At 40.4% G+C, this 25804-nt stretch overlaps 2 protein-coding genes across 3 annotated transcripts in view; one reads left to right on the forward strand and one right to left on the reverse strand.

Annotated features, from left to right (window-relative positions):
* The window catches only part of LOC120417400 (uncharacterized), a 117588-nt gene that overhangs the window by 41766 nt on the left and 50018 nt on the right, over window positions 1–25804 (forward strand). The gene's annotated exons all lie outside the window — the stretch shown is intronic.
* Window positions 2812–6660, reverse strand: LOC120417399 (agrin-like). Of its 2 annotated transcripts, XM_039579430.2 has the most exons (5): window positions 5790–6656; window positions 5526–5729; window positions 4273–5473; window positions 3812–4220; window positions 2814–3759 (listed from the first exon to the last, which is right to left on the reverse strand). In XM_039579430.2, exons 1-5 carry the CDS (start codon window positions 6499–6501, stop codon window positions 3685–3687), a joined length of 2601 nt encoding a protein of 866 aa, XP_039435364.1. In that variant the 5' UTR covers window positions 6502–6656; the 3' UTR covers window positions 2814–3684. The 2 variants fall into 2 exon arrangements, with proteins under 2 accessions (XP_039435363.1, XP_039435364.1); XM_039579429.2 differs by having other exon boundaries at window positions 2812–3759; window positions 5526–6660.

Raw genomic sequence — 25804 nt, forward strand, 5'->3', positions numbered from 1 at the left:
ACTTCGACTTCTATAATATTTTGGAGGTGTATTTTTATTTTCAAAAACAACCTATTCTTGTTTGTCGTAATGTTTTTGTGTGAAAAGCATGAACTTTTCTTCCAAAAAAAGTTCGACTTCTAAAATATATTTGAAGTGTTTATGTTTTTCAACCACTTAAGTTTTTTTCATTTTTTCAAATATGAGCAGTTATTTGAAAATAAAAATTCGACTTCTAAGAGATTTTGAGCATGAGCATGAGCATGAGAGACCACCCATGACCCATGATGATGATGCGACCCAATAATCAATGAATTTTGTTTAATGATGTAATGTATTATGGATTCTCAAGGCAAACAGTCGGATGATGCGGATGAGATTATTCCCGGTTATTTGGTGTTGAGTTTAGCATAAATGATTCAATCTTAGACAGCCGGCTGTGGAAAGATAAAACCAAATAAAATGCGAAAACGCGAAACCGACCGGACCGAAAAACACACACAATCGGGGGGAATACAAAGACGGAATCGGCAACGAAAAACCGGCGTGTTGACCGCGACCCGCACCGTTCGAATTCTCCAAAGCAACTGTCAAACATCGCGAAATCGTCCGGGTCGAAATACACACACAATCGGGGGGAAAACAAAGACGGAAACGGCAACGAAAATCCGGCGTGTTAACCGCGACCCGCACCGTTCGAATTCTCCAAAGCAACTGTCAAACATCGCGAAATCGTCCGGGTCGAAATACACACACAATCGGGGGGAAAACAAAGACGGAATCGGCAACGAAAAACCGGCGTGTTAACCGCGACCCGCACCGTTCGAATTCTCCAAAGCAACTGTCAAACATCGCGAAATCGTCCGGGTCGAAATACACACACAATCGGGGGGAAAACAAAGACGGAATCGCCAACGAAAAACCGGCGTGTTAACCGCGACCCGCACCGTTCGAATTCTCCAAAGCAACTGTCAAACATCGCGAAATCGTCCAGGTCGAAATACACACACAATCGGGGGGAAAACAAAGACGGAAACGGCAACGAAAATCCGGCGTGTTAACCGCGACCCGCACCGTTCGAATTCTCCAAAGCAACTGTCAAACATCGCGAAATCGTCCGGGTCGAAATACACACACAATCGTGGGGAATACAAAGACGGAATCGGCAACGAAAAACCGGCGTGTTAACCGCGACCCGCACCGTTCGAATTCTCCAAAGCAACTGTCAAACATCGCGAAATCGTCCGGGTCGAAATACACACACAATCGGGGGGAAAACAAAGACGGAATCGGCAACGAAAAACCGGCGTGTTAACCGCGACCCGCACCGTTCGAATTCTCCAAAGCAACTGTCAAACATCGCGAAATCGTCCAGGTCGAAATACACACACAATCGGGGGGAAAACAAAGACGGAAACGGCAACGAAAATCCGGCGTGTTAACCGCGACCCGCACCGTTCGAATTCTCCAAAGCAACTGTCAAACATCGCGAAATCGTCCGGGTCGAAATACACACACAATCGGGGGGAAAACAAAGACGGAATCGGCAACGAAAAACCGGCGTGTTAACCGCGACCCGCACCGTTCGAATTCTCCAAAGCAACTGTCAAACATCGCGAAATCGTCCGGGTCGAAATACACACACAATCGGGGGGAATACAAAGACGGAATCGCCAACGAAAAACCGGCGTGTTAACCGCGACCCGCACCGTTCGAATTCTCCAAAGCAACTGTCAAACATCGCGAAATCGTCCAGGTCGAAATACACACACAATCGGGGGGAAAACAAAGACGGAAACGGCAACGAAAATCCGGCGTGTTAACCGCGACCCGCACCGTTCGAATTCTCCAAAGCAACTGTCAAACATCGCGAAATCGTCCGGGTCGAAATACACACACAATCGTGGGGAATACAAAGACGGAATCGGCAACGAAAAACCGGCGTGTTAACCGCGACCCGCACCGTTCGAATTCTCCAAAGCAACTGTCAAACATCGCGAAATCGTCCGGGTCGAAATACACACACAATCGGGGGGAAAACAAAGACGGAATCGGCAACGAAAAACCGGCGTGTTGACCGCGACCCGCACCGTTCGAATTCTCCAAAGCAACTGTCAAACATCGCGAAATCGTCCGGGTCGAAATACACACACAATCGGGGGGAAAACAAAGACGGAATCGGCAACGAAAAACCGGCGTGTTGACCGCGACCCGCACCGTTCGAATTCTCCAAAGCAACTCAAAAAAAAATTCGACTTCTAAAAGATTTTGGAAGTTTATTATTATTTTAAAAACAACCTATTCTATATTATCAAAATATTTTTGTGAGTGTATCCATTCTTTCAAACATAAGCAGTTCTTTAAAAAAGGTCGACTTCTGTATAATTTTTTAAGTTTTTAAAATAAAATAACCTATTCTTGACTGTCGTATTGATTTTAAGATATTTTTTTCCATTCTTTCAAACGTGAGCAATTCTTCCAAACAAAGTTTGACTTGTAAAATATTTTTAAAGTTTATTTTTTATTTTTAAAAACCTATTCTTGACTGTCGTAATGATATTGTGATTTTTACCATTCCTTCAAATATTGGCGTTTTTCAAGTTTTATTTTATTTCTAAAAATCAATGGAATATTTTAGAGACTTTTACATTCTTTTAAATTTAAATTAAGTTTGAAAAACTTCAGAATGGCTTAAAAGATGCGGGGTTTTGTCGCTTCAAACATATAAAAAATTTAAAAAAAATTATAAAAATACGGATTGTGGGAAATTGATTTCTGGTAAAAAAATCCATGTACCTTTTTTTCCTGTATAGTCCTCATCAATACCCACAACTTTACTGAAGACCAATCAAAAAAATCCTTGAAATGTTACAGATTTTCGAATATTTATTTCCATACAAAATTGTGTGGAGATTTGTATGGGTGAACCAATGACACAAAATGGCTTCTTTGATGATAGGGAAGGCCCCCACAAAGTTCGAAATGGGCCGATTTCGTAAAGAATTGCTCCTATGATAAAACTACTAGCAAAAATGTTCAAATGAATGTTTGAAATTTATTCAAGTAATCTTCTTAACAATTTCCAGATTTACTATTTAAACAATTTAAAACCAGATTTTAAAATAAAATGGATGGATTTTAATAGATGCCCTACCGGCAATCCACATACTCACAAATCAATCAAACAAACAACCCATTTTTACAGCCCAATCTGGCACAAACATCGACGTCAATTGCCTCATAATCCCCCGGGGGGACAAGCCGTTTGAATGTGGCTGATACCGGGAACAGTCCGATACACACACACACACCCACCCACCGGAAAACCCATCATTTTATGCCGGTTGCATGCGTAATGAACCGGAGCGGCTGGTTGGTTCACAGAGTTCCGGAGGCCACTCGAGATTGCAGCTGCTGCCAAACTTCCGGTCCGGGGAGGGGGAAAAAAAGCCCTGGGAGGACTTTACACATCATTCCAAGGACGACGTGGCGGCCAGATGGTGCCACCAACCGCCAAGCCCCTTTTTAATGGGAAATTATGTGGTGGAATAATTCAGGGTTCGCGGGTCTGTTCGGTTGTTCCGGGTAGAACTTTCGGACAAGTTTCGACACAATCAACAGGGAAGATGGGGACGTGTTACAGGGAGTCATAATTTTAATTACAGTTTAATTTTTATTGCTGGCGCGATCGCAGTTTGGGCGCAGTTAGTGGCAATTTTCGACGTTTTTGGCGTTGCTGAAGCTCGTGGACATGTTCAGTGGAACGTTTGAGATTGTCAGCTGGAATGAAGTTACTTTTAGTTAGTTATCTATTAAGGTTTTTCAAACTAACCTCTCCAATGCATCCGCTGAATCCTATCCTCGATCCATTGAATCGATAGCTATTGATGTGTTCATCCAGTCCTCCAAGATGCAAATTGCGATCCCTTTCGTCCGATCTGGACGACACATTTGTAATCAGAGCGGATTCGTAATCGACTTGGAAGTAGACTTCTTTTCCCTGAAGTTCGATCAACACGGAGTACCAGTTGTCTAACTTTAGAGCAACTGATGATTGAAGAACCAACGGTTTGACTTCCATATCTTGGAAAATTTGCAGCTGCAGCTTATTGTCTGCCAAAAGTAGAGCAATACCATTGTTGGCATCATAGTTGTCCTCCGAGAGGAAGGCAACCAAGCTACGTTGCTCTACGCTGATTTTCACTTGGAATCGTATCTGAAGATTGGTTGCACTGGTGATTCTGTAAACAACAAAGTCGTTAAGATTCTGCTGAAATCTGCATCGTAGCTCACCTGTAAAGTGCATAACCGTACGAGTCAAATCGTAACGATTCACCAGATAGAACGTTTGGTCGCTCACAGAATCTCCCAGTTTTATCGTTTGGACACATGCAACGAAATCCTTCTTCATGATCCTTGCAAATCCCATCCCGACATGGATTCGAACTGCATCCAGTCCCTCGGTTAGAACATCTCCTGCCTACGAATCCTTCTTCACAAAAACACTGAACCGGATCCGACCCAAGTGATTCCACACAGACGCCCCCATTTTGGCATGAATTCTCGAAGCAAGGTAAACACTGAGTTACATTTCGGACTCGAGTAGAACTTTTCCACAAATCAATCTGCTCGTCGTTCAACACCAAACCACTAATGCATCCAACAAGTCCACTTTCGACGGAATTTTCATAACCTCCAAGGTAGACAAAGTTTTGACCAACATAACAACTTTCAGAAGCGATATCCGCGTGGAACAACTCCTGCAGTCGTTTGTCCAACAGGAATAACCCTTTTCCGTGAAGTATTTTGATTTCAAGCTTGTGCCACTGCCCCAGCTGAACCCCATTCTCCAAGCTGGTAATCTTCCTCGTAGTATTGCGCTCCGTCCAATACTGAAACTCGACTTTTCCATTATTCAACACAACGCTAACCAACTCCTTACCGCAGCCGTCCTCCGCGTGAAACAACGTCCCACTGAGCTTCTCAACGTGGAAACTCAACTTCAAGTTGAAGTAATCCCCACGAATCCTAATCGGAAGCGCCATGTAAGCTCCCCGATCAAACCGGGGAATCACTCCAATCACGGACACGGTTCGGTTATCCCGAACGCTTGTTCGATCACCGTACTCCACAGCGCAACTGTACCGTCCCGAGTGGTCCGCTTCCAGGTGTAGCAACGTGAGAATGTCATTACGTACGGACTCTCCGTAGGTTAGATCCGATGAGAGTTCCACCTGTTGGCGGTATTCCCCGATTTCACGCGTCCACCGGATTGACCGGATTGTGCTGTTTGGCTCGTAATTACACACCAGTGAAATGCTGGAGTTGCGTTCCGCAATGAATACACTTTTGAACTGCTGGAAGCACTCCGGAGGAGTTGGGTTAAGTGCGGTGTTCGTTGGGGGGGACCACGTCGTGGTACTTGTAGTTGTGGTTGATGTTGTGGTGCTCGTACCAGTACTGACGTCAGGATTCATGATGCGTGGTACCCGAACTACAAGAGATAACTGTTATGAGATATCCGTACTATATTGTGCACAGCTTACCTTGCCTATCAAAAGAGTCCAACTCCTGTTGGATCCACTCTTTATAGTGTGGAACATTCACAAACACCGCAAAGCTGTACAAATCACAGAGATTTGTTCCGTCACGCGTCGCTCCAAACGAGACTACTCCTCGCAGCTTCCACTGGTTATCCCTGGACGACACGTACATCCCACCACCACTGTCACCATTACAAACGGAAGAACCTGAAACCAAGTGATACCAACCGTTACTAACAGATCCGCCACGATGTTTCCGGGACCAACCGTTCTTCGCTCCAGCGCAGAACATTCCCGTGTGGATCAGCTGGCCGAACACGGCCGGATTGCTCATGGCACAGTCCACGTAGCGAACGATGGGCATCTGCGCTAGCCGTAGTTCGTTGGAAAGCGTATCACTCTCAGTAAGTCCCCAACCGACTACCGTCCCTGAAGTACCCGCCGATAGCTCGATCCACGAGCTATCTCCAACATCCAAAGCAATCGGACGCACAAACTGATTCAGCTCGACGCTCTTCTTCAGCAGCATCAGTGCAAGATCATGCCGGTGACCGCCCGTGGTAAACTCCGGATGGACCTTCACCGAATCCACTTCGTACTCCCAGGCCGTGCGCTGATCAACGTGATGCTGACTCAGATCAAACACACCCAACTTCACTCGTAGCAACGCCACACTGAAGCCGTACCCGGTGTCCGGATTGAAGCAGCAATGAGCCGCCGTCAACACGAACCACTCGTTGACCAGCGTACAGCCACATTTGTACAGTCTCCCGAAAAACAACGCCCCATGCCATGGCCAATCAGACTTATCAGCTTCTTCGCCATGACCAATCCTCGGATCGAATCCCGCATCCAACACGGCACATTGCTCGTCCCGATACACTTCACCGGCCAAACTTTCGCCAAGCACTAAACCGAGAATCACAACTCTCAAAACCACTCTCAAGAAGGAACCACCGGACGTGCTTCCCGCCAACATTGTAGACTCGGACTGGAAGCGCACCCAGCAGGGTGCGTTGTTATCACGTGTGACGGAGTGACCTTGACCTACAGCAGCGTCAAGATAACGACGACCGGGAAGTGTTCACTGTTTTGGTGGAGATTTGCAGAACCACGCGGAACAACAGTTTCTTCGCCGTTACTGGTGAAGCTTGTTCGGGTGGGTGATTCCCCGGTGAGATGAACTTGCGTTAATTGCCGGAACGTGATTCATGCAACGTTTTTGGAGGAACAGCAAGTGATGTGAGCTGTTTACGACCACGATTTTTTGTAAAACCTGTTGAACAAATGAGGCCTGAAAAAAAAAATTCACGACAAAAAAAACAACAACAACAAACAAATTTCATGAATGTTTCATGTTTTAACATTGCAATGGGACCATTAGTTGCTGAGATATCGACATTTGAAAATGGTGTGTTGTTTGGATGAGACTTAAAAATCATCAATTTTACTGTTTCTTTTGCCTTCCTCACTGAGCTAAGGCTATAATCCTGCTCGAAAAATGAACTTTTAAAAAACAGCTCGTAGACCTATATTCATGTATACCCATCGACGCAGAATTGAAAACTGAACAAATGTCTGTGTGTGTGTGTGTGTGTGTGTGTGTGTGTGTGTGTGTGTGTGTGTGTGTGTGTGTGTGTGTGTGTGTGTGTGTGTGTGTGTGTGTGTGTGTGTGTGTGTGTGTGTGTGTGTGTGTGTGTGTGTTTGTGTGTGTGTGTGTGTGTGTGTGTGTGTGTGTGTGTGTGTGTGTGTGTGTGTGTGTGTGTGTGTGTGTGTGTGTGTGTGTGTGTGTGTGTGTGTGTGTGTGTGTGTGTGTGTGTATTCTCCTTGGTGCTAAAAATTCTTGTTTTCTAAGCACTGGCTGATCCGATATGGGTCAAACAAGTTGCATTCGATCCGGTTTGGTGCCCTATACTGCGCTATTGAATTTTTTGAAGATCCAAAAAGTAGTTCAAAAGTTACGTATAAAAAAGTGTCTGAGTTGTGAATCGGGTGCTGGAATTTTGATGCCGGATATCACTTAAATGCATGTAAACTATGTCCGGATCCATCATCCGACCCATCGTTGATTAGGTAATGAGTCCATGAGTCCTAAACATTGAAGATCTGGCAACGCTCAGTCTCAAGTTATGACCGCTTAAGTGATATTTGTGTATTTTATTATTGAGAAATAGATGGAATTTGTGTCCAATCCATCATATCACCAAATTATGGTAAAAAGTGAGGAAGGCACCAACCACATGGGTGGATTAAGTAAGTTTTTCTTAAAGCCGCTGTATCTCAGCAACAAGAGGTCCAATGTTCAATGTTTCTTAGACAATTGTATAACAAATTTTCTGAACTTTTCAAAATAAAAAAAAAATTAGAAATGGTCACTACTTTAAAAAATCGAAAAACTGCAAATATTCCGCTAAAATCAAACTTTCGGTGCCTATGGCTATATCTTAAAAGCAGAGCCCTCTATCAAAAAATCTGTGAAGTACTTTTCGATTGAAAATTCAATTTTACATTAAAAAATTACGTTAAATGTGTTTTTGCATAAAATTTCGTATTTTTTTCCAAAAATCACTATTTTTTTAAAAGTTCATATCTCGGCGACAGAAAATCAAAAAATACGTATTTTGGGAAATTGAGTCTATGTGAAAAAAAAGTTGATTGAAAAATCTGCCATTTTTTCCGTCTGCCTGTTTTTTTCTCAATAATCCTCAACAATACCTATAACTTTGCAGAAGACACCAAATTGATCAAAAATTAACTCAAAAGTTACAGCTGTTTGAATATTTGCATACCATTTTTGTATGGACAGCAGCCAAAATTGTATGGAGACTTGTATAGGTAAACCAATGACACAAAAAGCTTATTTGGTCATAAGAAAGGCCCCCACAAAGTTTGAGCCAAAACAAAAAAATAGAAATGATCGAAATCGGCCGATTTCTTAAGAGTTGCTCCCTTAAAATGTTTGCAAAATTGTTTTCAAGTAATCTTAGAATTTGAAGAAATATTAATTCAATAGGGTAAAAATATCGAGAGCAACGAAGATTTCACTAATGCACAGGAATTTTTTTTTAGCAGTGATGGTTTTGGAATGTCAAAAGTATTTCCAAGAGATCTTAAGAGATTTTGTTTTTTTTTGTTTTTGTAGTAAATTTGATTGGAAAAACTGCCATTTAGAATGAATAAAAATATTTTTTAACAATTTGTTGGATTAGGGGTAAAACAGGTTTTCGCCTACTTGATACAGCATTTGACGTATTGATCATAGGGTAAATAAGATCCATTTCTTTTTTCAAAAATGTTTTATTTGATTATTTTTTAAATCCAATTTACAACTCCAATACTTCTAACTTACGTGAAATTGTCCGAGGATTCCGAATATGACATAATTGAGACCAAAAAGTGCTGCTATGGCGGCCTACAGGGCAAAAACTAACGTTGTAAAATGTTTGTTCTAGAAAAATCGAAAAACTATGAGAAAAACTGCGATTGGCCAAAAAGTTAACACTATAGGCTTATAGTCCATGTAATTACCTATCTTTTGACCTATGGGAGTATGGGTGTTGGAGGCTGTTGCAAACAGATATTAGGGTTTTAAAAAATCAATTTTTGACAGTAATTTGCAAAAGCTAAGAGAAAAAGTCGATTCAATCCTGGATGTCTATGGCACATTTTGAAGTGCTTCAAAAGACCTTTCGAATGCATCTAAGAGAGTTGGAATTGATGAAGTTTTACGGAAATGTGAGCAATTTTAAGATCTTTTTGGTTTTTTGGACCTCAAACTTCAAAGCCCGTTTTACCCCACTTCCCTTTGTCGTAGAGGGCTCATATTTGGCATGAGTTCATCTCATGTATAGACAAACAAACGCTGATAGTTTCATCCAAATCGGAGCACCTCGATACGACCTCTAGAACAAACCGAGCAATATTTACAAATACTGCCTCTTAACTACAGTTGAAAATCAAATGCTAATGATAAACAAAAAATAAAAAAAAATTAAATAACGACCACGGTTTTAACATTAAATTGAATAAAGAGTTTAAAAATGCATTATACACCTATCCTGTTGTTTTGCAATCATCAGTTTCCAAAATTGTCAAATATTGACAAAATTTGATTTTTACAAGAAAAAGAAAAGTTATTGCAATGCTGTACATTGTAATTTCATAAACGTTTTATGTTTAAACGAGCCCAAACATGCTAAATATAACTATAAATCGTTAGCTGTGTGCTATCTTGTGACATAGACCATTTTGGTCGAAAATGAGTTAATGATGACGTTTTGCTATACTTAACAAACACTACAAAATGCTTTAACCCGATTTTGGAAACTCGTTTCCGTTTCCCGGATATCGCAATACACACTTGTGACATAGACCAATTTATCATCAAAATGATTGTGCACACTTGTGACACGTCATACATGTTGTTGGAAAATGTGGAACATTTTTCTTGTTTTTCACAAATTTATGTACACACATACTTTCTAAAGGCAATGCAACCTTTTGTTTATAAAAATATACTGATTAAGGAATTCTGTGCACACTTGTGACATGTAGTACAATTTTACTTTCGAAACACACTTGTGACACGTGCTTTTCAGATTTTTGTAAATGGTCGTTGTCACAAGATACACAACTGATGAAATATAGAAAAAGGAATTTTAGATTGATCTAGCTGATTAGACTTTTATTTTTATTGATGTTTGGATGTTTTTTGAAAATATTAATATTTTTTTGCCCTCCTGATTTTACGGAGCAATTTCGAAGGGGCGACATAAACTTTGAAAAATATTTGCAACGGCCTAAGTTCAAAGTTCTCACAAAATTTCAAACAGTCACTCAAATACATATTTATTAAATGCTTACTGGCATCATACGCTGTAACATTTTGAATTGATGTTCACTACATTTTAGTTTTCAATAAAAATACATAAAATTCACAAAATACCGTAATTATATAAAAAATAATGTGATGGGGGTATCAAATGACGATAAATTAATTACAAATGTTTACTGTTTATTTAATTTACATCAGGCCCTTGCAATTTATTATGGATCTGCTCTCGGAATGGACCCAAATTACCAAATTATCGATTTTTTGTCATATTTTGGATTTATATGACAATTTTACATAAAAACTTAAAATATGACCAAAAGTCGTTATTTTAAATATTCTAACAATGAATTTGTCAAGAAAGGGAAAAAATACAAAAATAACCTTAGAGATATTCTAAGGAAAAGGATAGATACGATATATAGATGATATGATTACCCCAAATGGGTAATTCTCTACCAACTCACACGAAATCGGGAAAAGTTGCCCCGACCCTTCTTCGATTTGCGTGAAACTTTGTCCTAAGGGGTAACTTTTGTCGCTGATCATGAATTCGAGGTCCGTGTTTTGGTATCTCGTGACGGATAGGCGACAAATATGATGAAAAAGACCCGGACTAGGAGTCCATGTTGACAAATCCTGTAAATATTATATCGTGCCATCATGTAGCACGTCGCTTTTTGACATACCGAGAAAAAAGCGTTTTAATGTTTGGCTTTGAATGAACAAAAACTAGAGCACGCAATCTAAACAATAACAAACACGTTTTGTTTGGCTGACCGTTCTTTGAATTGTCCCTAGTTTTGGTTGAACTTGATCGGGGGAGTTATAATTCAAAATGTTTACAATAGTCGGGCATGTACGTGTGTCAAACGCGTTATGACTAAAATCCCTTTATCCGGTTGTCACACTTGCACCAATTTTCAGGTTGTTTCAGATAGCAGATCGAAACTTGTTTCATATGAGAAGTGACAGAACGCCTGGTTTGAATATCTCAGGATTGAAATCTAATTTTCGGGATCTGTGAAGATCAAAAGGTGAGGCACTGAGTGCTCCACAAAATGCCGTTCTAAACTCATATCGGCCCAAAATCGACGTGCGACAAAATAGCACGATCACGACAATATCTTAATTAGAAAGCTTGAATATTTCCAAGAATTGCCCTACTCCAAATCTCAGAAAATCAATATTCTAAACCATCTCGATAAGACACTTTCCTCAATAGCTCAATTTGCCGCTCAAAGAGCGTGGTTGTAAAAACGGTAGTCCCGTCTCAATTTACCCTGCTCAATGTCCCAATTATCGCGAACGCGTCACGTCATGCGATCTCTGCGCCCCGATTAACTGCGGCAATTTATTCCGGAACCCGTGTGATAGGCCATCAATCCGCTTCATTCAGTACGCAGAATTTTGGCGGGGGTTTTTGTAGGGTGGATCTACAACAAGCAACACTCAATTTGATAATTTAAAGTTATTTTCAATTTGATCAAGAACCACCCTAACCAAAATCTTCGCAGTTCACTTCCCGCCAATATTTTCGATATCTCTCTCGCGTGTGTCGGGTCGGTACACTTATAAATCCATCATAAAAGCTCCTCTTATGTTTGCTCTTGCCACCCCCGAACATCGGTATCGGCAATGAGAGTCTGCCTGTTTATGTTTACGTGCTTTCATGATAATCCTCCCGAAGGGTAGTTTGTGCTGTCTCATTTTTTTCGGAGTCTTGCCTTGTCTCGGGGAAGTTTTCCGACACCGTGGAAGACCGCGAGGGCGAAGTTTGCTGACGATGTATCAGATAGCGTCGTAAAAAAATGGCAGAGTAAAGGTTGAGGAGGAGCTTCTTTACTTTCTCCGGAGGAAATGGTTCATGGATACACGTGGGGGGACTCATCGGAAGTTGTTCTTCTGAAATATGATACGAGGAGAGATATGAACTTTCCCACCATAGCCGTTATTTTGACCGTTTTGATAGATTTCATAAAATCAAAATAATCTCAACCTTGTCTTGTCTTACTCTGTCAAATTTCAATCAACTTCATACAAAATTCTCAAATACCATCGCTCCAAACCTACCGGCTGTCATAACCTAATCCAAACAAAAACGAATCCCAAACGCCCAGCCGGTCGATAGTGCGGCAAGCCGCCGAAACGAAAATATAGTTCAGGGTTAATTTTAGCTCTAATGCATCTCAGTTTGCCCGTCCCTGCCATAGAGCGCAAACATAAACATTGACCCGCGCCGCCTGAATGCAAAGGTAAGATCGTTGGCCGGTACTGGCTCTGAAATCGCCGCGGCAGTATCGAAAAATTTCACGTGTTTTGTGTGCTGTACGAGGTTCGATCAGAGAGCGATCGATATTACGGCGATGACGATCGGTGGATGTTTCCGGGAAATGTGACTTAAATGCCTGTTTTAGTATTTGTATGAAGAATTGTGGATGAAAAACGTTTTGTACATTTTTTTTAATTTATCCTCCAAATATTTTTGTATCTTAAAATATCCATGTTTATTTTTTTATATTGCAAAAATGGAAATTTATCCTTAAATCGACTGTAACTTAGACGGTGAAATTTTATTTGACAGTATTTTTTTTTCAAAAACAAAATTAAAAACAAAAAAATATTCGGTACAGTCATGCCTCGGTTAAGCATTGTATATGGGGGATGCACAACCGAGGCGTGCGTAACTAAGTCACAGAGCTCATGGGATTTTCGCTATCTGGAAGACATTGGCTATAATCCTATGAAAATCATTCTAACATTAGAAAAATTATAGTGTTTTAGAATCTGGATGATGTCAGTTATCTACAGGGCTGCGGAGTCGGGTCATATTTCAAGCGACTCCGACTCCGACTCCGACTCCGGCTTTCTGAGATTAGACGACTCCAACTCCGACTCCGGCTCCGGCTTTCAGTCCCAACCGACTCCGACTCCGACTCCAACTCCGGCCTACCAACTCTAGCCGACTCCGACTCCGACTCCGACTCCAGCTTTCTACAAATTGTTGGCTCCGACTCCGACTCCGACTCCACATATTTTGAAATGTTTCAAAAGTTTGTTAACTATTATTTTGAAAACATTGATAAATTGGATTATTTAAATACTCTCTACGTGCTATGTTTTTCTCAAGGAAGAATCAACGGAAAAAAAAATGTCTAGGTTACAAGTTTTATACGTTGTTGAACGAAAAAACGAAGTTGACTTTATAGCTGTCGGCCACCATTGCTAGTACCAACCACTAGTGTCTTCCTTTTTATCTACAAGGACTTCGCCGCCCTGGGCTCCTAAGTGTATGAAAGTATGGCACGGAGCGACGGCGCCGAATACCCATATTTACACAAAGAATTTTAGAGCGCCCGCCGCGGGATTCGAACCGACCTCTGGATTGTAAATAAGTATCGAAAAGTCACATTTTTCAATATTTTCCAATAATTATAATAATAAAAATAATAAAAAGCGTTTTTCGGAATTGCAAAAAATGTTGTAAGCAACTCGTTGCAAAACTTTTTTTTTTTGCAGCACTCATCGTATTTGTTCAACTCGGTAAACCTCGTTGGATAAATGTACGACTCGTGCTTAAAACAGCTTCTTTTTGCAACTTGCTGCATATACTACTATTTAAAGATTATGATCGCAAATCAAGGTATCTAAAAAATGTCTTCGTGGAAAAAGTAATTAAGGGGTCCTTTTAAAATATCCGTGAACTAGAAAATGGGTAATTCTCTACCAACTCACACGAAATCGGGAAAAGTTGCCCCGACCCCTCTTCGATTTGCGTGAAACTTTGTCCTAAGGGGTAACTTTTGTCCCTGATCACGAATCCGAGGTCCGTTTTTTGATATCTCGTGACGGAGGGGCGGTACGACCCCTTCCATTTTTGAACATGCGAAAAAAGAGGTGTTTTTCAATAATTTGCAGCCTGAAACGGTGATGAGATAGAAATTTGGTGTCAAAGGGACTTTTATGTAAAATTAGACGCCCGATTTGATGGCGTACTCAGAATTCCGAAAAAAACGTATTTTTCATAAAAAAAAACACTAAAAAAGTTTTAAAAACTCTCCCATTTTCCGTTACCCGACTGTAAAAATTTTTGGAACATGTCATTTTAAAGGAAATTTAATGTACTTTTCGAATCTACATTGACCCAGAAGGGTCATTTTTCATTTAGAACAATAAAATATTTTTTAGAGTGTAACAATGTTCTACAAAGTTGTAGAGCAGACAATTACAAAACATTTGATATATAGACATAAGGGGTTTTTCTTATAAACATCACGAGTTATCGCGATTTTACGAAAAAATAGTTTTGAAAAGAGGTACATTGCACAGTGGGAAAAAAGGGCCCAAAAAATTACCGCAACATGATTTCGCGCAAACCATCGATTGCTATACACCAAAAGCTTCGTTTTTGCACCAGGAACAATTATCCGATGAAAAATCGCACTGCACGGACCGGTGGCCGGAGTACAGGCCACCGGAAGATCCGGATTTTTGGAAAAAGTGTCCGATTATTCCAGTTGTGAACTGATAAGCTTTCTTCTACTATGAATAGTCATGCAAAACAATCCTAGAATAATATTAAATAACATAGGACCCATCGGAACCGGTTCCACCGATCTCCGGTGGCCAAATCCGGAACCGCATTAGAAAACAGTGTTAACCAGTCATGCGACGTATCAAACTTGATTTGCAATGATAATCACCTTCCGAAATATTGGCGTGGGACATACAATATGAGAAAATTATTAACGGTTGAATAATATTTTAATTTGGTGTACTTTTTGGTACTGAAATCTTGAGATTTGTTCAACGATTTTTTGCAACGATATCAAAATAGTTTGTCAAGAATCAACATTCTCAGATTTTAGTAGAGAAATAATAAACATTTAGATAATCGATATATTTAACATATTCAATGATTATTTCAAAATAAGTTGCAACTGTATTGATAATTTTTGTCAGTTTCAATTATTTTAAATGCAACCCTTTGATTTTTTTGTACTTAGTTTAAAACAAAATGCACATGTTGATTTCTTAGAAATAGATTGTTATATTGATTGAATATTTGTTGGAAGAGTTATACTGTCAGTGACATTTTCCGATTTCCAAAAACAGCAATTATTATTTTAAATCTTTTTTTTATACCTCGTATTTTTTCCCTGAAAAATGATTGACTTAAAACCTCCAAGACATTCGCTATCAGGGTAAAAGATGACTATGTGTGTACTTTTGTCAGAGAGAACTAGATTAAATTTGGTCAAATTTTGATTGAAAGGGATGCAGTCAAGAATCAATTAAATATTTCTGACTACAAAAAGTTATAATACTAAATACTTGGGTAAGAGGGAATAAACAGGTTATCATTTAGTAAAATAACACAATAAGAGTTTTCCAATCACAATAAAAAGCTTCAAAAACATAATGGCATCTGATAAATCTTTAAAAAATGGCAATTCAGTGCATACGACTTAAAAAAACAGTTAAAAATACAAGAAGTTTTGTAAATTAAGCTGTTTTATAGCAAATACTGAACAACAAGATTTTTTTTGCATTTAAGATGACTCCGACTCCGACTCCGACTCCGACTCCGGGTTATCAGAAATTTTCGGCTCCGACTCCGACTCCGACTCCAGCTCATAAAATTTAGCCGACTCCGGCTCCGACTCCGACTCCAGCTGTTCGAGTTTTGACGACTCCGACTCCGACTCCGACTCCAGGTCCCCAAAAAGACCCGACTCCACCGACTCCGGCTCCGACTCCGACTCCGACTCCACAGCCCTGGTTATCTATATTGGAATTAAAATTACACGAAAATTTTCACAAAAATACATTTTTTTCTGCATTTTCTTCTCGAAAAAATACTCAAAATTATTAATATTATCAAATGATCGGGAGTTTTTCATACATTTCGAAAGTTTTAACAAACATTTTGATAATACTCAAAATTTTCAGAAAACTACGCAAGGCCGTTACAAATAGTTTTTGAAGTTTATGTCCCTTGACTCTGACCTGCGGAAAAAAATCAGTTTTTACAGTATGGGTGTCCAATTTTTCAAACATTCAAAATTAATAACACAAATGTTTGAAAATACACAACATTTTCTCAAAACTAAATTATTCAGTTTTTACAGTATGGGTTTGAAACGATCAGGGATTTTTTCATACGTTTCGCTGTTAATAATATTTTTTGTGAACTAGACAATTTATTTTAAATTTTTTACAAAATTACGCCTTTTTGAAAAAATATTTGATTTTGTTTGTTTTTTTTCAAAATGGGTGTAACATGAGTGAGATTTTTTAAAATAAATTTCGATGTATTCTTTTTTTTTAAGATAACTAAAATTTTCACAGAAATACTTGCATTAAAAAAACTCAAAATTTCAGTGTTCATTATATGGAAACTTTAAATTTTTTTAGATCCGTTGTTTTATGAAAATTTAGAGTGTTTTAAAAAAAGTTGAAAAATCTCGACCATTTCATACCCAATGTAAAAAAACTTTTTTTCAGTATATTTCAGTATTTTTTCAGTAATTTTTGATAATATGTAGTCATGTAAATAATTTAGGTTTTTCACAAAAAATATTATTAATATCGAAATGTATGATAAAATCCCGATCATTTGATACCCATACAGCAAAATCAATAATATTGAAAAAAAAACTAAAATTTGAGTATTTTTCAGATAAAATGTAGTTTTGTGAAATTTTTGAGTATTTTCACAAATATGTTTTTCCACTATCAAAATGTATGAAAAATCCCGATTATTTGATTATATTGTAAAAATTAAAATTTCTATTATTTTTTCAAAATATACGTAGTTTTGTGAATATTTTAAGTATTTCCATAAATGTGTGAAATGTATGAAAAAATAATGATCATTTGACACCCGTATTGAAGAAACAATATTTTTTTGTATTTTTCGGCAAAACATTTCATTTCCAAAATACAGGAAAAATACGTATTTTTGTGAAAATATTCATGTAATTAAAATTGGGGTCGTGCTTAACCGAGGCACCTGAACGAATCATAACCGGGGCAGTGCAAAACCGAGGTGTGAAAAACCGGGGCATGATGTTTTGCTTTTTTGCTTTTTTGCTTTTTTGCTTTTTTGCTTTTTTGCTTTTATGCTTTTCTGCTTTTTTGCTTTTTTGCTTTTTTGCTTTTTTGCTTTTTTGCTTTTTTGCTTTTTTGCTTTTTTGCTTTTTTGCTTTTTTGCTTTTTTGCTTTTTTGCTTTTTTGCTTTTTTGCTTTTTTGCTTTTTTGCTTTTTTGCTTTTTTGCTTTTTTGCTTTTTTGCTTTTTTGCTTTTTTGCTTTTTTGCTTTTTTGCTTTTTTGCTTTTTTGCTTTTTTGCTTTTTTGCTTTTTTGCTTTTTTGCTTTTTTGCTTTTTTGCTTTTTTGCTTTTTTGCTTTTTTTGCTTTTTTGCTTTTTTGCTTTTTTGCTTTTTTGCTTTTTTGCTTTTTTGCTTTTTTGCTTTTTTGCTTTTTTGCTTTTTTGCTTTTTTGCTTTTTTGCTTTTTTGCTTTTTTGCTTTTTTTCTTTTTTGCTTTTTTGCTTTTTTGCTTTTTTGCTTTTTTGCTTTTTTGCTTTTTTGCTTTTTTGCTTTTTTGCTTTTTTGCTTTTTTGCTTTTTTGCTTTTTTGCTTTTTTGCTTTTTTGCTTTTTTGCTTTTTTGCTTTTTTGCTTTTTTGCTTTTTTGCTTTTTTGCTTTTTTGCTTTTTTGCTTTTTTGCTTTTTGCTTTTTTGCTTTTTTCTGAGATTTTGAAGGTTTATTTTCGCTTAGTAAAAATGTGAAAATATTATTTTAGAATGCAGTTAATATTCATATAAACGTTTAGCAAATACGGTAACCAGAGAAATAATTAACAAAAAACTCAATCTCAATAATTCTAATTATTTTGCCACTTACTCCAGATAGTAGAATTTAAGAAATTGTTCTGTTGTATGCAGCAGACATTCTCTACCGAAAATGCACGGACACATACAAACACCAACATGGAACGGTTTGCAAGCAAACATCAAACAAAGATTGATGGGTGATGTGTGTGTGCCAGTAAAGGTGAATGTGTCTGTGTGTTTGTGTAGATTTTAAACATTTTCAGATGGTTTAATCTAAATATTATTCAAGCGGAGGAGTGAAAATTTCCCCTCCCAAGATTGTGACGTCTGGAAGGTTATCGCTGTCCAAAGTTTGCCCAATATATTTTTGTTTACATGTTCGGAATCTATTTTTTATCGATTTCAGCTTGGCTTATCCAAACGCTGCCGAACTCATTTTAATTGCATTCCATGTCATTTAGTGTTGCCTATGAAACGAAAATCGAACAGAATAGAAGTGAAAATGGAATAGTGCAATTCCATTAACGACTTCCGATTACGAGGGAAATTCTGTATTTTCGGTCTGGAAGCACTCGACAACGAATAGTTCGATGGACGATGACCTTCCGTTGTTGGTAGCTCGTTTCGATACCCGATAATTATGCAGCCCCCCCCCAAAAAAGTGGAATTCAGGAGGATGTAATTAAAATCCACTGAGTTCTTTTTCCTCGCTTATGGCGCTCGGTTCCGCCTTTTTCCGTTAATCGATTCGAGTGAACTAGTAGTGATCGATTTTTAGGGAAATAAAAAAGGCTGTAATGTAGAAGTAAATTAATGAAATGAGGGTTTTTTTATTCGAAACCTTTTTTCTCGAGATAAAATGAATTATTAGGCACTAACAGACTTTGTTTCTGCTATAATTCTGGTTACGTACTCTCCTCCAGTAGTCCGATAATAATCGTTAGCCACTATTAAAATACAGTCCACAAGAAGCAAAAGTGTCCCGTCTAAGAACATAAACGAAAATAGCCCCATAAAACAGAAATCATCCGCCCAGTGATTACACCTTCTGGCCTTCTACTTGTACGACACAAGGAGGAAAAAACACCCCAAACTACAGCTTAACAGCCAACTTTGTCCAATTTGCGATTATTATTTTTATCGCGCGCTCAATTTTGTCATTTGCAACATAAAGTCTCATCTACTACAGGGAAACGGCAAACAACTACCCCGCAAGTACCCACCAAGTACACAAGCACACACAACTTGATTTATTCCATTAATCACCCCATTATTTGTGCCTCATTTACCATCTTGACGCCCCGGTGGTGGTGGTGACGACAAACTCGCTCTTCATCGCCACCGCGCCATGCCAAGATGGGTCCCCTGCTCTGGGAAAGGAGAGAAACGCAACGTCTTTGGCCGCAGAAGTGCCAACGTCAGCTGCTCATCCACTCATCAGCAGCTCAGCAACCCGAGCATGGGTAAATAACAAGGGAAATGCGTAATAATACCTTTCTCTGGTATCAATACCAAATTTTGGTATTCCTGGACCCTTTAAAATTTGTCTTAAGGATTATGCAAGAGCAAAATGTGGTATCATACCAATTTAAGGTATTGTTTTGATATTGCAAAATTGCAGAATTTGTCAATGATCGAACACCACATTTTGGTATTCTTTTGGTATTACAGTATTTTATCAAATTCCTTTGCAACTATGGGAAAATTTTGACCAATTTTGACAAAATAATTAATTTTGCGCTATAATGATGTCTCAAAGCGAATGCTTTCATTCAAAACCGGAAATTTCAAACTTGATTTTAAACATTTTTGATATACCCCCTATAGAAATGACTTGAAATTGTGGAAAATTTTCAAAGTCAGGATGGCACATTTTGGTATTATTTTGGTATTTAAGTGTTTTATCAAATTCCTCTGAAACTATGGTAAAATTTTGACCAATTTTGACAAAATAATTAATTTAGCGCTATAATGATGTCTCAAAGCGAATGCTTTCATTCAAAACCGGAAATTTCAAACTTGATTTTAAACATTTTTGATATACCCCCTACAGAAATGACTTGAAATTGTGGAAAATTTTCAAAGTCAGGATGGCACATTTTGGTATTATTTTGGTATTTAAGTGTTTTATCAAATTCCTCTGAAACTATGGGAAAATTTTGACCAATTTTGACAAAATAATTAATTTAGCGCTATAATGATGTCTCAAAGCGAATGCTTTCATTCAAAACCGGAAATTTCAAACTTTATTTTAAACATTTTTGATATACCCCCTATAGAAATGACTTGACATTGTGGAAAATTTTCTAAGTCAGGATGGCACATTTTGGTATTATTTGAATATTGAAAGGTTTCATCAATTTTCTCTGAAACTATGGGAAATTTGTTAAACAAATTTTACGAGTTAATTAATTTTGCGCTAAAATGACTTGAAACCCAAAAATGTTAAAGATGATTTTAAAAATTAGTGTGATATACCCACTAATATTTTTTTCAAAAACGTTGAAATATCTCTAAGTCGGGATAACCGAATACTTTGAAAAACGAGTCAATCGACAGATTAATGAATTTTGGTGAATTTCAATTCAGTTTCATTTTAATAATACTTATTTTTCAATCTTGTTATTTTTCAGAAGCTTCAAGAACTTCAAGCACAGGCCGTTCATCAATGACAAATGCATTCGGTGTGGTGAAGAATATCACTAATAACAACATGGAATCATCAGGTGAGTAGATTTGGCTGTTGCATACACAGAAAAAAATATGTAAATTTACACAGCACGTAATTACTGTTTCTTATGTAAACTCACTCAATGTAATGTTGAAATAAGATGTAAAGAGTAAGAAGTCATGGAAATTACTCCAATGTAAATCTAAATCTAATGTAAATCATGAATCTAATGGAAACGTTGAGCATGGAAACTCAAATCTGATGAATTTCTACCCGTGTTCGGCTTCCTGTAAATTCCTATTTGATGTAAATCATATATCCAATGTATTTCTGCCAAACGTTGACTTCGAAGCTACCCGAACTAAAAATAGTAATATTTGGTTCTCTTTCTATCGCTCTCATACTTCGCTGGCCCACTGCCTGAGCCTCGCCCTGAACAAGTTGATGCTTTAGCCGCTCGTTTATAAAATGCGAAGATGGCTCAGTCGGCAGCGGGTAGCAGCAGTAGGTTGGCGAACGACTGGACATGGCGTACCATAGGTACTTCGAGTACCGCAGGAATAAAATAGACCCACCAAGTGGTCCATTAGCCTCTTGTCCAGTAACTCCGATACCCTGGCCTCCCCGCGGCGCTAGCCGGGATACTAGTAACCATTGGAGAGATCGGGTAACCAACCCCGGTGGGAACTATGGTAGTATGCTGACAGGGAAGGGGGGCTCCATCCTCTTCGGAGGGTGTAGCTATACCGTTAGGCCTCGAGAGAAAGGCCCCCGTTACGGTGTCGAGAGAAAACCGGAGCTGGGTCTCGGTAGCTTCAAGGTGGCAGCCCCACCCCGAGACTAGGTATCGCAGCCCCAATCCGGCTGCATACCGAAATCAAAACCATTACGAACAATCAAGAAGGAATAAGGATCCGGAACAAACGGCATAGACCTAGGCACGAAAAGGACACCGATTGGAAACTCGGAACATGGAACTGCAGATCGCTACGTTTCGATGGGTATGAGTACGCTCTGTTGAACGAGCTCAAACCCCGCAACTTCGATGTTGTAGCGCTGCAAGAGATGTGCTGGAAGGGAGCGAAGATGTGGGAGGATGATGCTTTGGAGCTCACCATGTACCAGAGCGGCGGAGCCGAAAACAAGCTGGGAACCGGCTTCATAGTGTTGGGCAAGATGCGGAGTCGTGTGATAGATTGGGAGCCGATCGACGACCGGATGTGTAGATTGAGGATTAAAGGCCGTTTCTTCAACTATCACATCTTCAACGTACATTGCCCACACGAGGAATCATCCGATGCCGAGAAGGAAGCGTTCTACGCGAAGCTGGAGCAGAAGTTCGACAGCTGCCCGCAGAGGGACGTCAAGATCGTCATCGGAGATATGAACGCCCGCATAGGAAGGGAGGAGATGTACAAGCCGGTGATCGGGCCGAACAGCCTGCACACCGTCACGAACGACAACGGCCAGCGGTGCATCAACTTCGCAGCCTCCCGCGGTATGGTGGTACGGAGCACATTCTTCCCCCGGAAAGACATCCACAAAGTCACCTGGACATCGCCTAACCAACGAACAAAAACACAAATCGACCACGTCCTCATCGACGGCCGATTCTTCTCGGACATACGGAACATCCGCACGTACCGCGGTGCGGACATCCACTCGGATCACTACCTGGTGGGTGCAAGCATGCACTCAAAACTGTCGACGACGTATCACCGACGACGGAGCCGGCTCCCACCGCCGTTCAACACCGAGCGGCTGCAGGACACGGCTGCGGCTCAGCACTACGTGCAGCAGCTGGAAGCGAGCCTGCCAACGGAGGAGGAACTCGGCGCTACCTCGCTCAACGATGGATGGAGCAGAATACGCTCGGCCATCGGCAGTGCCGCTGAAGCCGCGCTAGGTAGTACGGTCCGAGTTGGAAAGCAGCGCTGGTTCGACGAGGAGTGCCAGCGGCTACTTGACGAGAAGAAAGCAGCTTATGCGGTGAAGCTGAGAGCTGCAACTGATGAGAACGTGGCCAGATACAAACAAGCGCTGAAACAGCAGAGAACGGTCTTCAAGCTCAAGAAGCGCCAGCTGGAAGATCGCGATCGCGCCGAAATGGAGCAGCTGTTCCGGCAGAACGAGACGCGTAAGTTCTACGAGAAAGTTAACCGGTCCCGCAAAGGCTATGCGCCGCAAGCCAACACTTGTCGGGACGCCGAGGGAAACCTTCTTATGGACAAAGGCGAGGTGTTGAACAGGTGGCAGCAGTTCTTCAACGAGCACCTCAACGGCGATGTAGCGCATGGAGACGGCTTTGAAGCCCAACTTGGACCGCCCGCTGCCGACGAACAGTTCCCGGCACCTGATCTGGAGACGGTGAAGAAGGAGATCAGGCAGCTGAAGAACAACAGGGCCGCCGGTAAAGATCGGTTACCCGGTGAGCTCTTCAAATATGGAGGAGAGCAGTTGGCGAGGGCGATCCACTTGGTGATTTCTATGATCTGGAGGGATGAATGGAGGCAGAATGGATGGATGGTGTCGTGTGCCCCATCTACAAAAAGGGCGATAAGCTGGACTGCGGCAACTACCGCGGTATCACGCTTATCAACGCGGCCTATAAAATCCTCTCCCAGATCCTCTGCCGTCTGCTGACACCGTACGCACGGAGGTTCGTGGGCCCCTATCAAGCGGGGTTTACTGGCGCTCGGGCCACCACGGACCAAATTTTCTCGCTCCGGCAGATCCTCGAGAAATGCCGTGAGTACAACGTGCCCACACATCACATCTTCATCGATTTCAAGGCAGCGTACGATACAGTCGACCGCGAACAGCTATGGCAGATCATGCACGAGAACGGATTTCCGGACAAACTGACTCGGCTGATCAAGGCTACCTTGGATCGTGTGATGTGTCACGTGCGAGTGGCAGGGGAGCTAGCGGACCCCTTCCAATCGCATCAAGGGTTACGACAAGGTGACGGCTTATCCAATGCGCTGTTCAACATCGGACTTGAGGGAGTTGTGCGAAGAGCGGGTATAGACGCGAGAGGCACGATTTGCAACAGGACAGTCCAACTTCTTGCTTATGCGGACGACATTGATATTATAGCGAGAGACCTAGAGACGGTGAAAAGGGTTTACACCGCCTTAAAGACGCAAGCAGGACGAATTGGATTGGCCATGAATACGACGAAAACAAAGTACATGAAAGGGAGGGGCTCAAAGGACGTTGACCCCCCAAGACTCACCCCTCTAGCTGTGGATGGCGATGTGCTAGAGGAGGTGAGCGAATTCGTGTACTTGGGATCGCTGGTAACGGCCGACAACGACACCAGCTTAGAGATCCGGACTCGTATCCACTCCGCGAATCGCGCCTACTTTGGATTACGGAAAACCTTGACATCTGATCGAGTGCAACGCGCCACGAAGCTGACCCTGTACAAGACACTGATTAGACCGGTTGCCCTCTATGGCCACGAGACCTGGACGCTGCGGCAAGAGGACGAACGAGCCCTTGGAGTTTTCGAACGGAAGGTGCTGCGAACGATCTACGGTGGAGTACGTACAGCTCAGAACGAGTGGCGAAGGCGCATGAACCACGAACTGCACGCGCTGCTGGGAGAACCGACCATCGTCACCCTGGCGAGAATCGGGAGGCTCAGGTGGGCCGGCCATGTCGCGAGGATGGATGAAGACCATCCTGTCAGGATGCTCTTTGACCGCGCGCGACCGGATGGCGGCACTGGCCGAAGAGCAGGAGCGCAGCGTGCACGATGGGGTAATCAGATCGAGGCGGACCTAAGAAAGATCTGCAACCTAGGAGACTGGCGAGCTGCAGCCCAGAACCGAGCAACATGGAACAACCTTCTTGATACAGCACGGGCACCGCGTATGGTGTTCTAAGCTGTTTGGTATGGTATGTAGCAGCAGTAACACCGAATATCCTACCCGTCGTCCGTTCGATTCCAGTCCAGCGTTTTTCTACTTGGCCGTCGACGAGAAAGCGTCCCCTACCTGTGAAACAACGTTTTAAAATCCGAATTTCCTTTTGCTGCCCGTTTCAATGATTTTAAAATAGAATATAGGCCACACCCTTTTCCTACTGCAATCCAAGTCGAGCTTCTCATTCCCATTGGCCAATCAGAATTAGTTGATTTGAAATAATGTAAATTCCAAAAGTAATGTAAATTCCAAAACTAATGTAAATTTTCAAAACTAATGTAAATTTCCAATGAATCTAATGTAAATTTCCAATGAACCTAATGTAAATATACATCATTTATCATGATACCTTTTGGTACATGATAAATAATGTAAATTCACAGGAATATTTTTTTCTGTGTATGAATAATTTCCGTTTTTTCACTAACTGCAACTGCTGCACTAAAAATGGTATGAAAATACCAAATTTTGGTATTACTTGTTCAAATACCAGCGACCATAATGTGCTCTTGGTTGCCCAGTAATAGATGGTAAAATACCATGAAATCTTACCAAAATCATGTATGTGAAAGACCACAGGAATACCAAAATATGATTTTCCAAGGGCGCGGGAATACCTAAAATTAAAACCATGACAATACCAAGTTTTGGTATTCAAGCAATGTTCAAAAATCCAGAAGACCTCAACTTGGTATTGAAATGATTTTATTTTGTGGTATTATTTTACCCTTGGAATAACATGGTTTGGTATTGTTGTGCCCTTACACATACAAGCTTTTGGTATGATTTCATGGTATTTTACCATCTATTACTGGGCAACCAAGGGCTCATTTTGGTCGCTGTTATTTGCCCAAGTAATACCAAAATTTGGTATTCCCGTGTTATTTACCCCTGCTCGGGAAGACAGCTACACGAATCCAACAGTTAAGGAGTGGTTAATTTGAACTTGAAAAGGTGACTTTAAATCATATTTGTTAATTTTTATTTGAGAGAAATTAAACATTTTTGAATT

The sequence above is a fragment of the Culex pipiens genome, chromosome 3 (genome assembly GCF_016801865.2).
Source record: "Culex pipiens pallens isolate TS chromosome 3, TS_CPP_V2, whole genome shotgun sequence".
Lineage (NCBI taxonomy): Eukaryota > Metazoa > Arthropoda > Insecta > Diptera > Culicidae > Culex > Culex pipiens.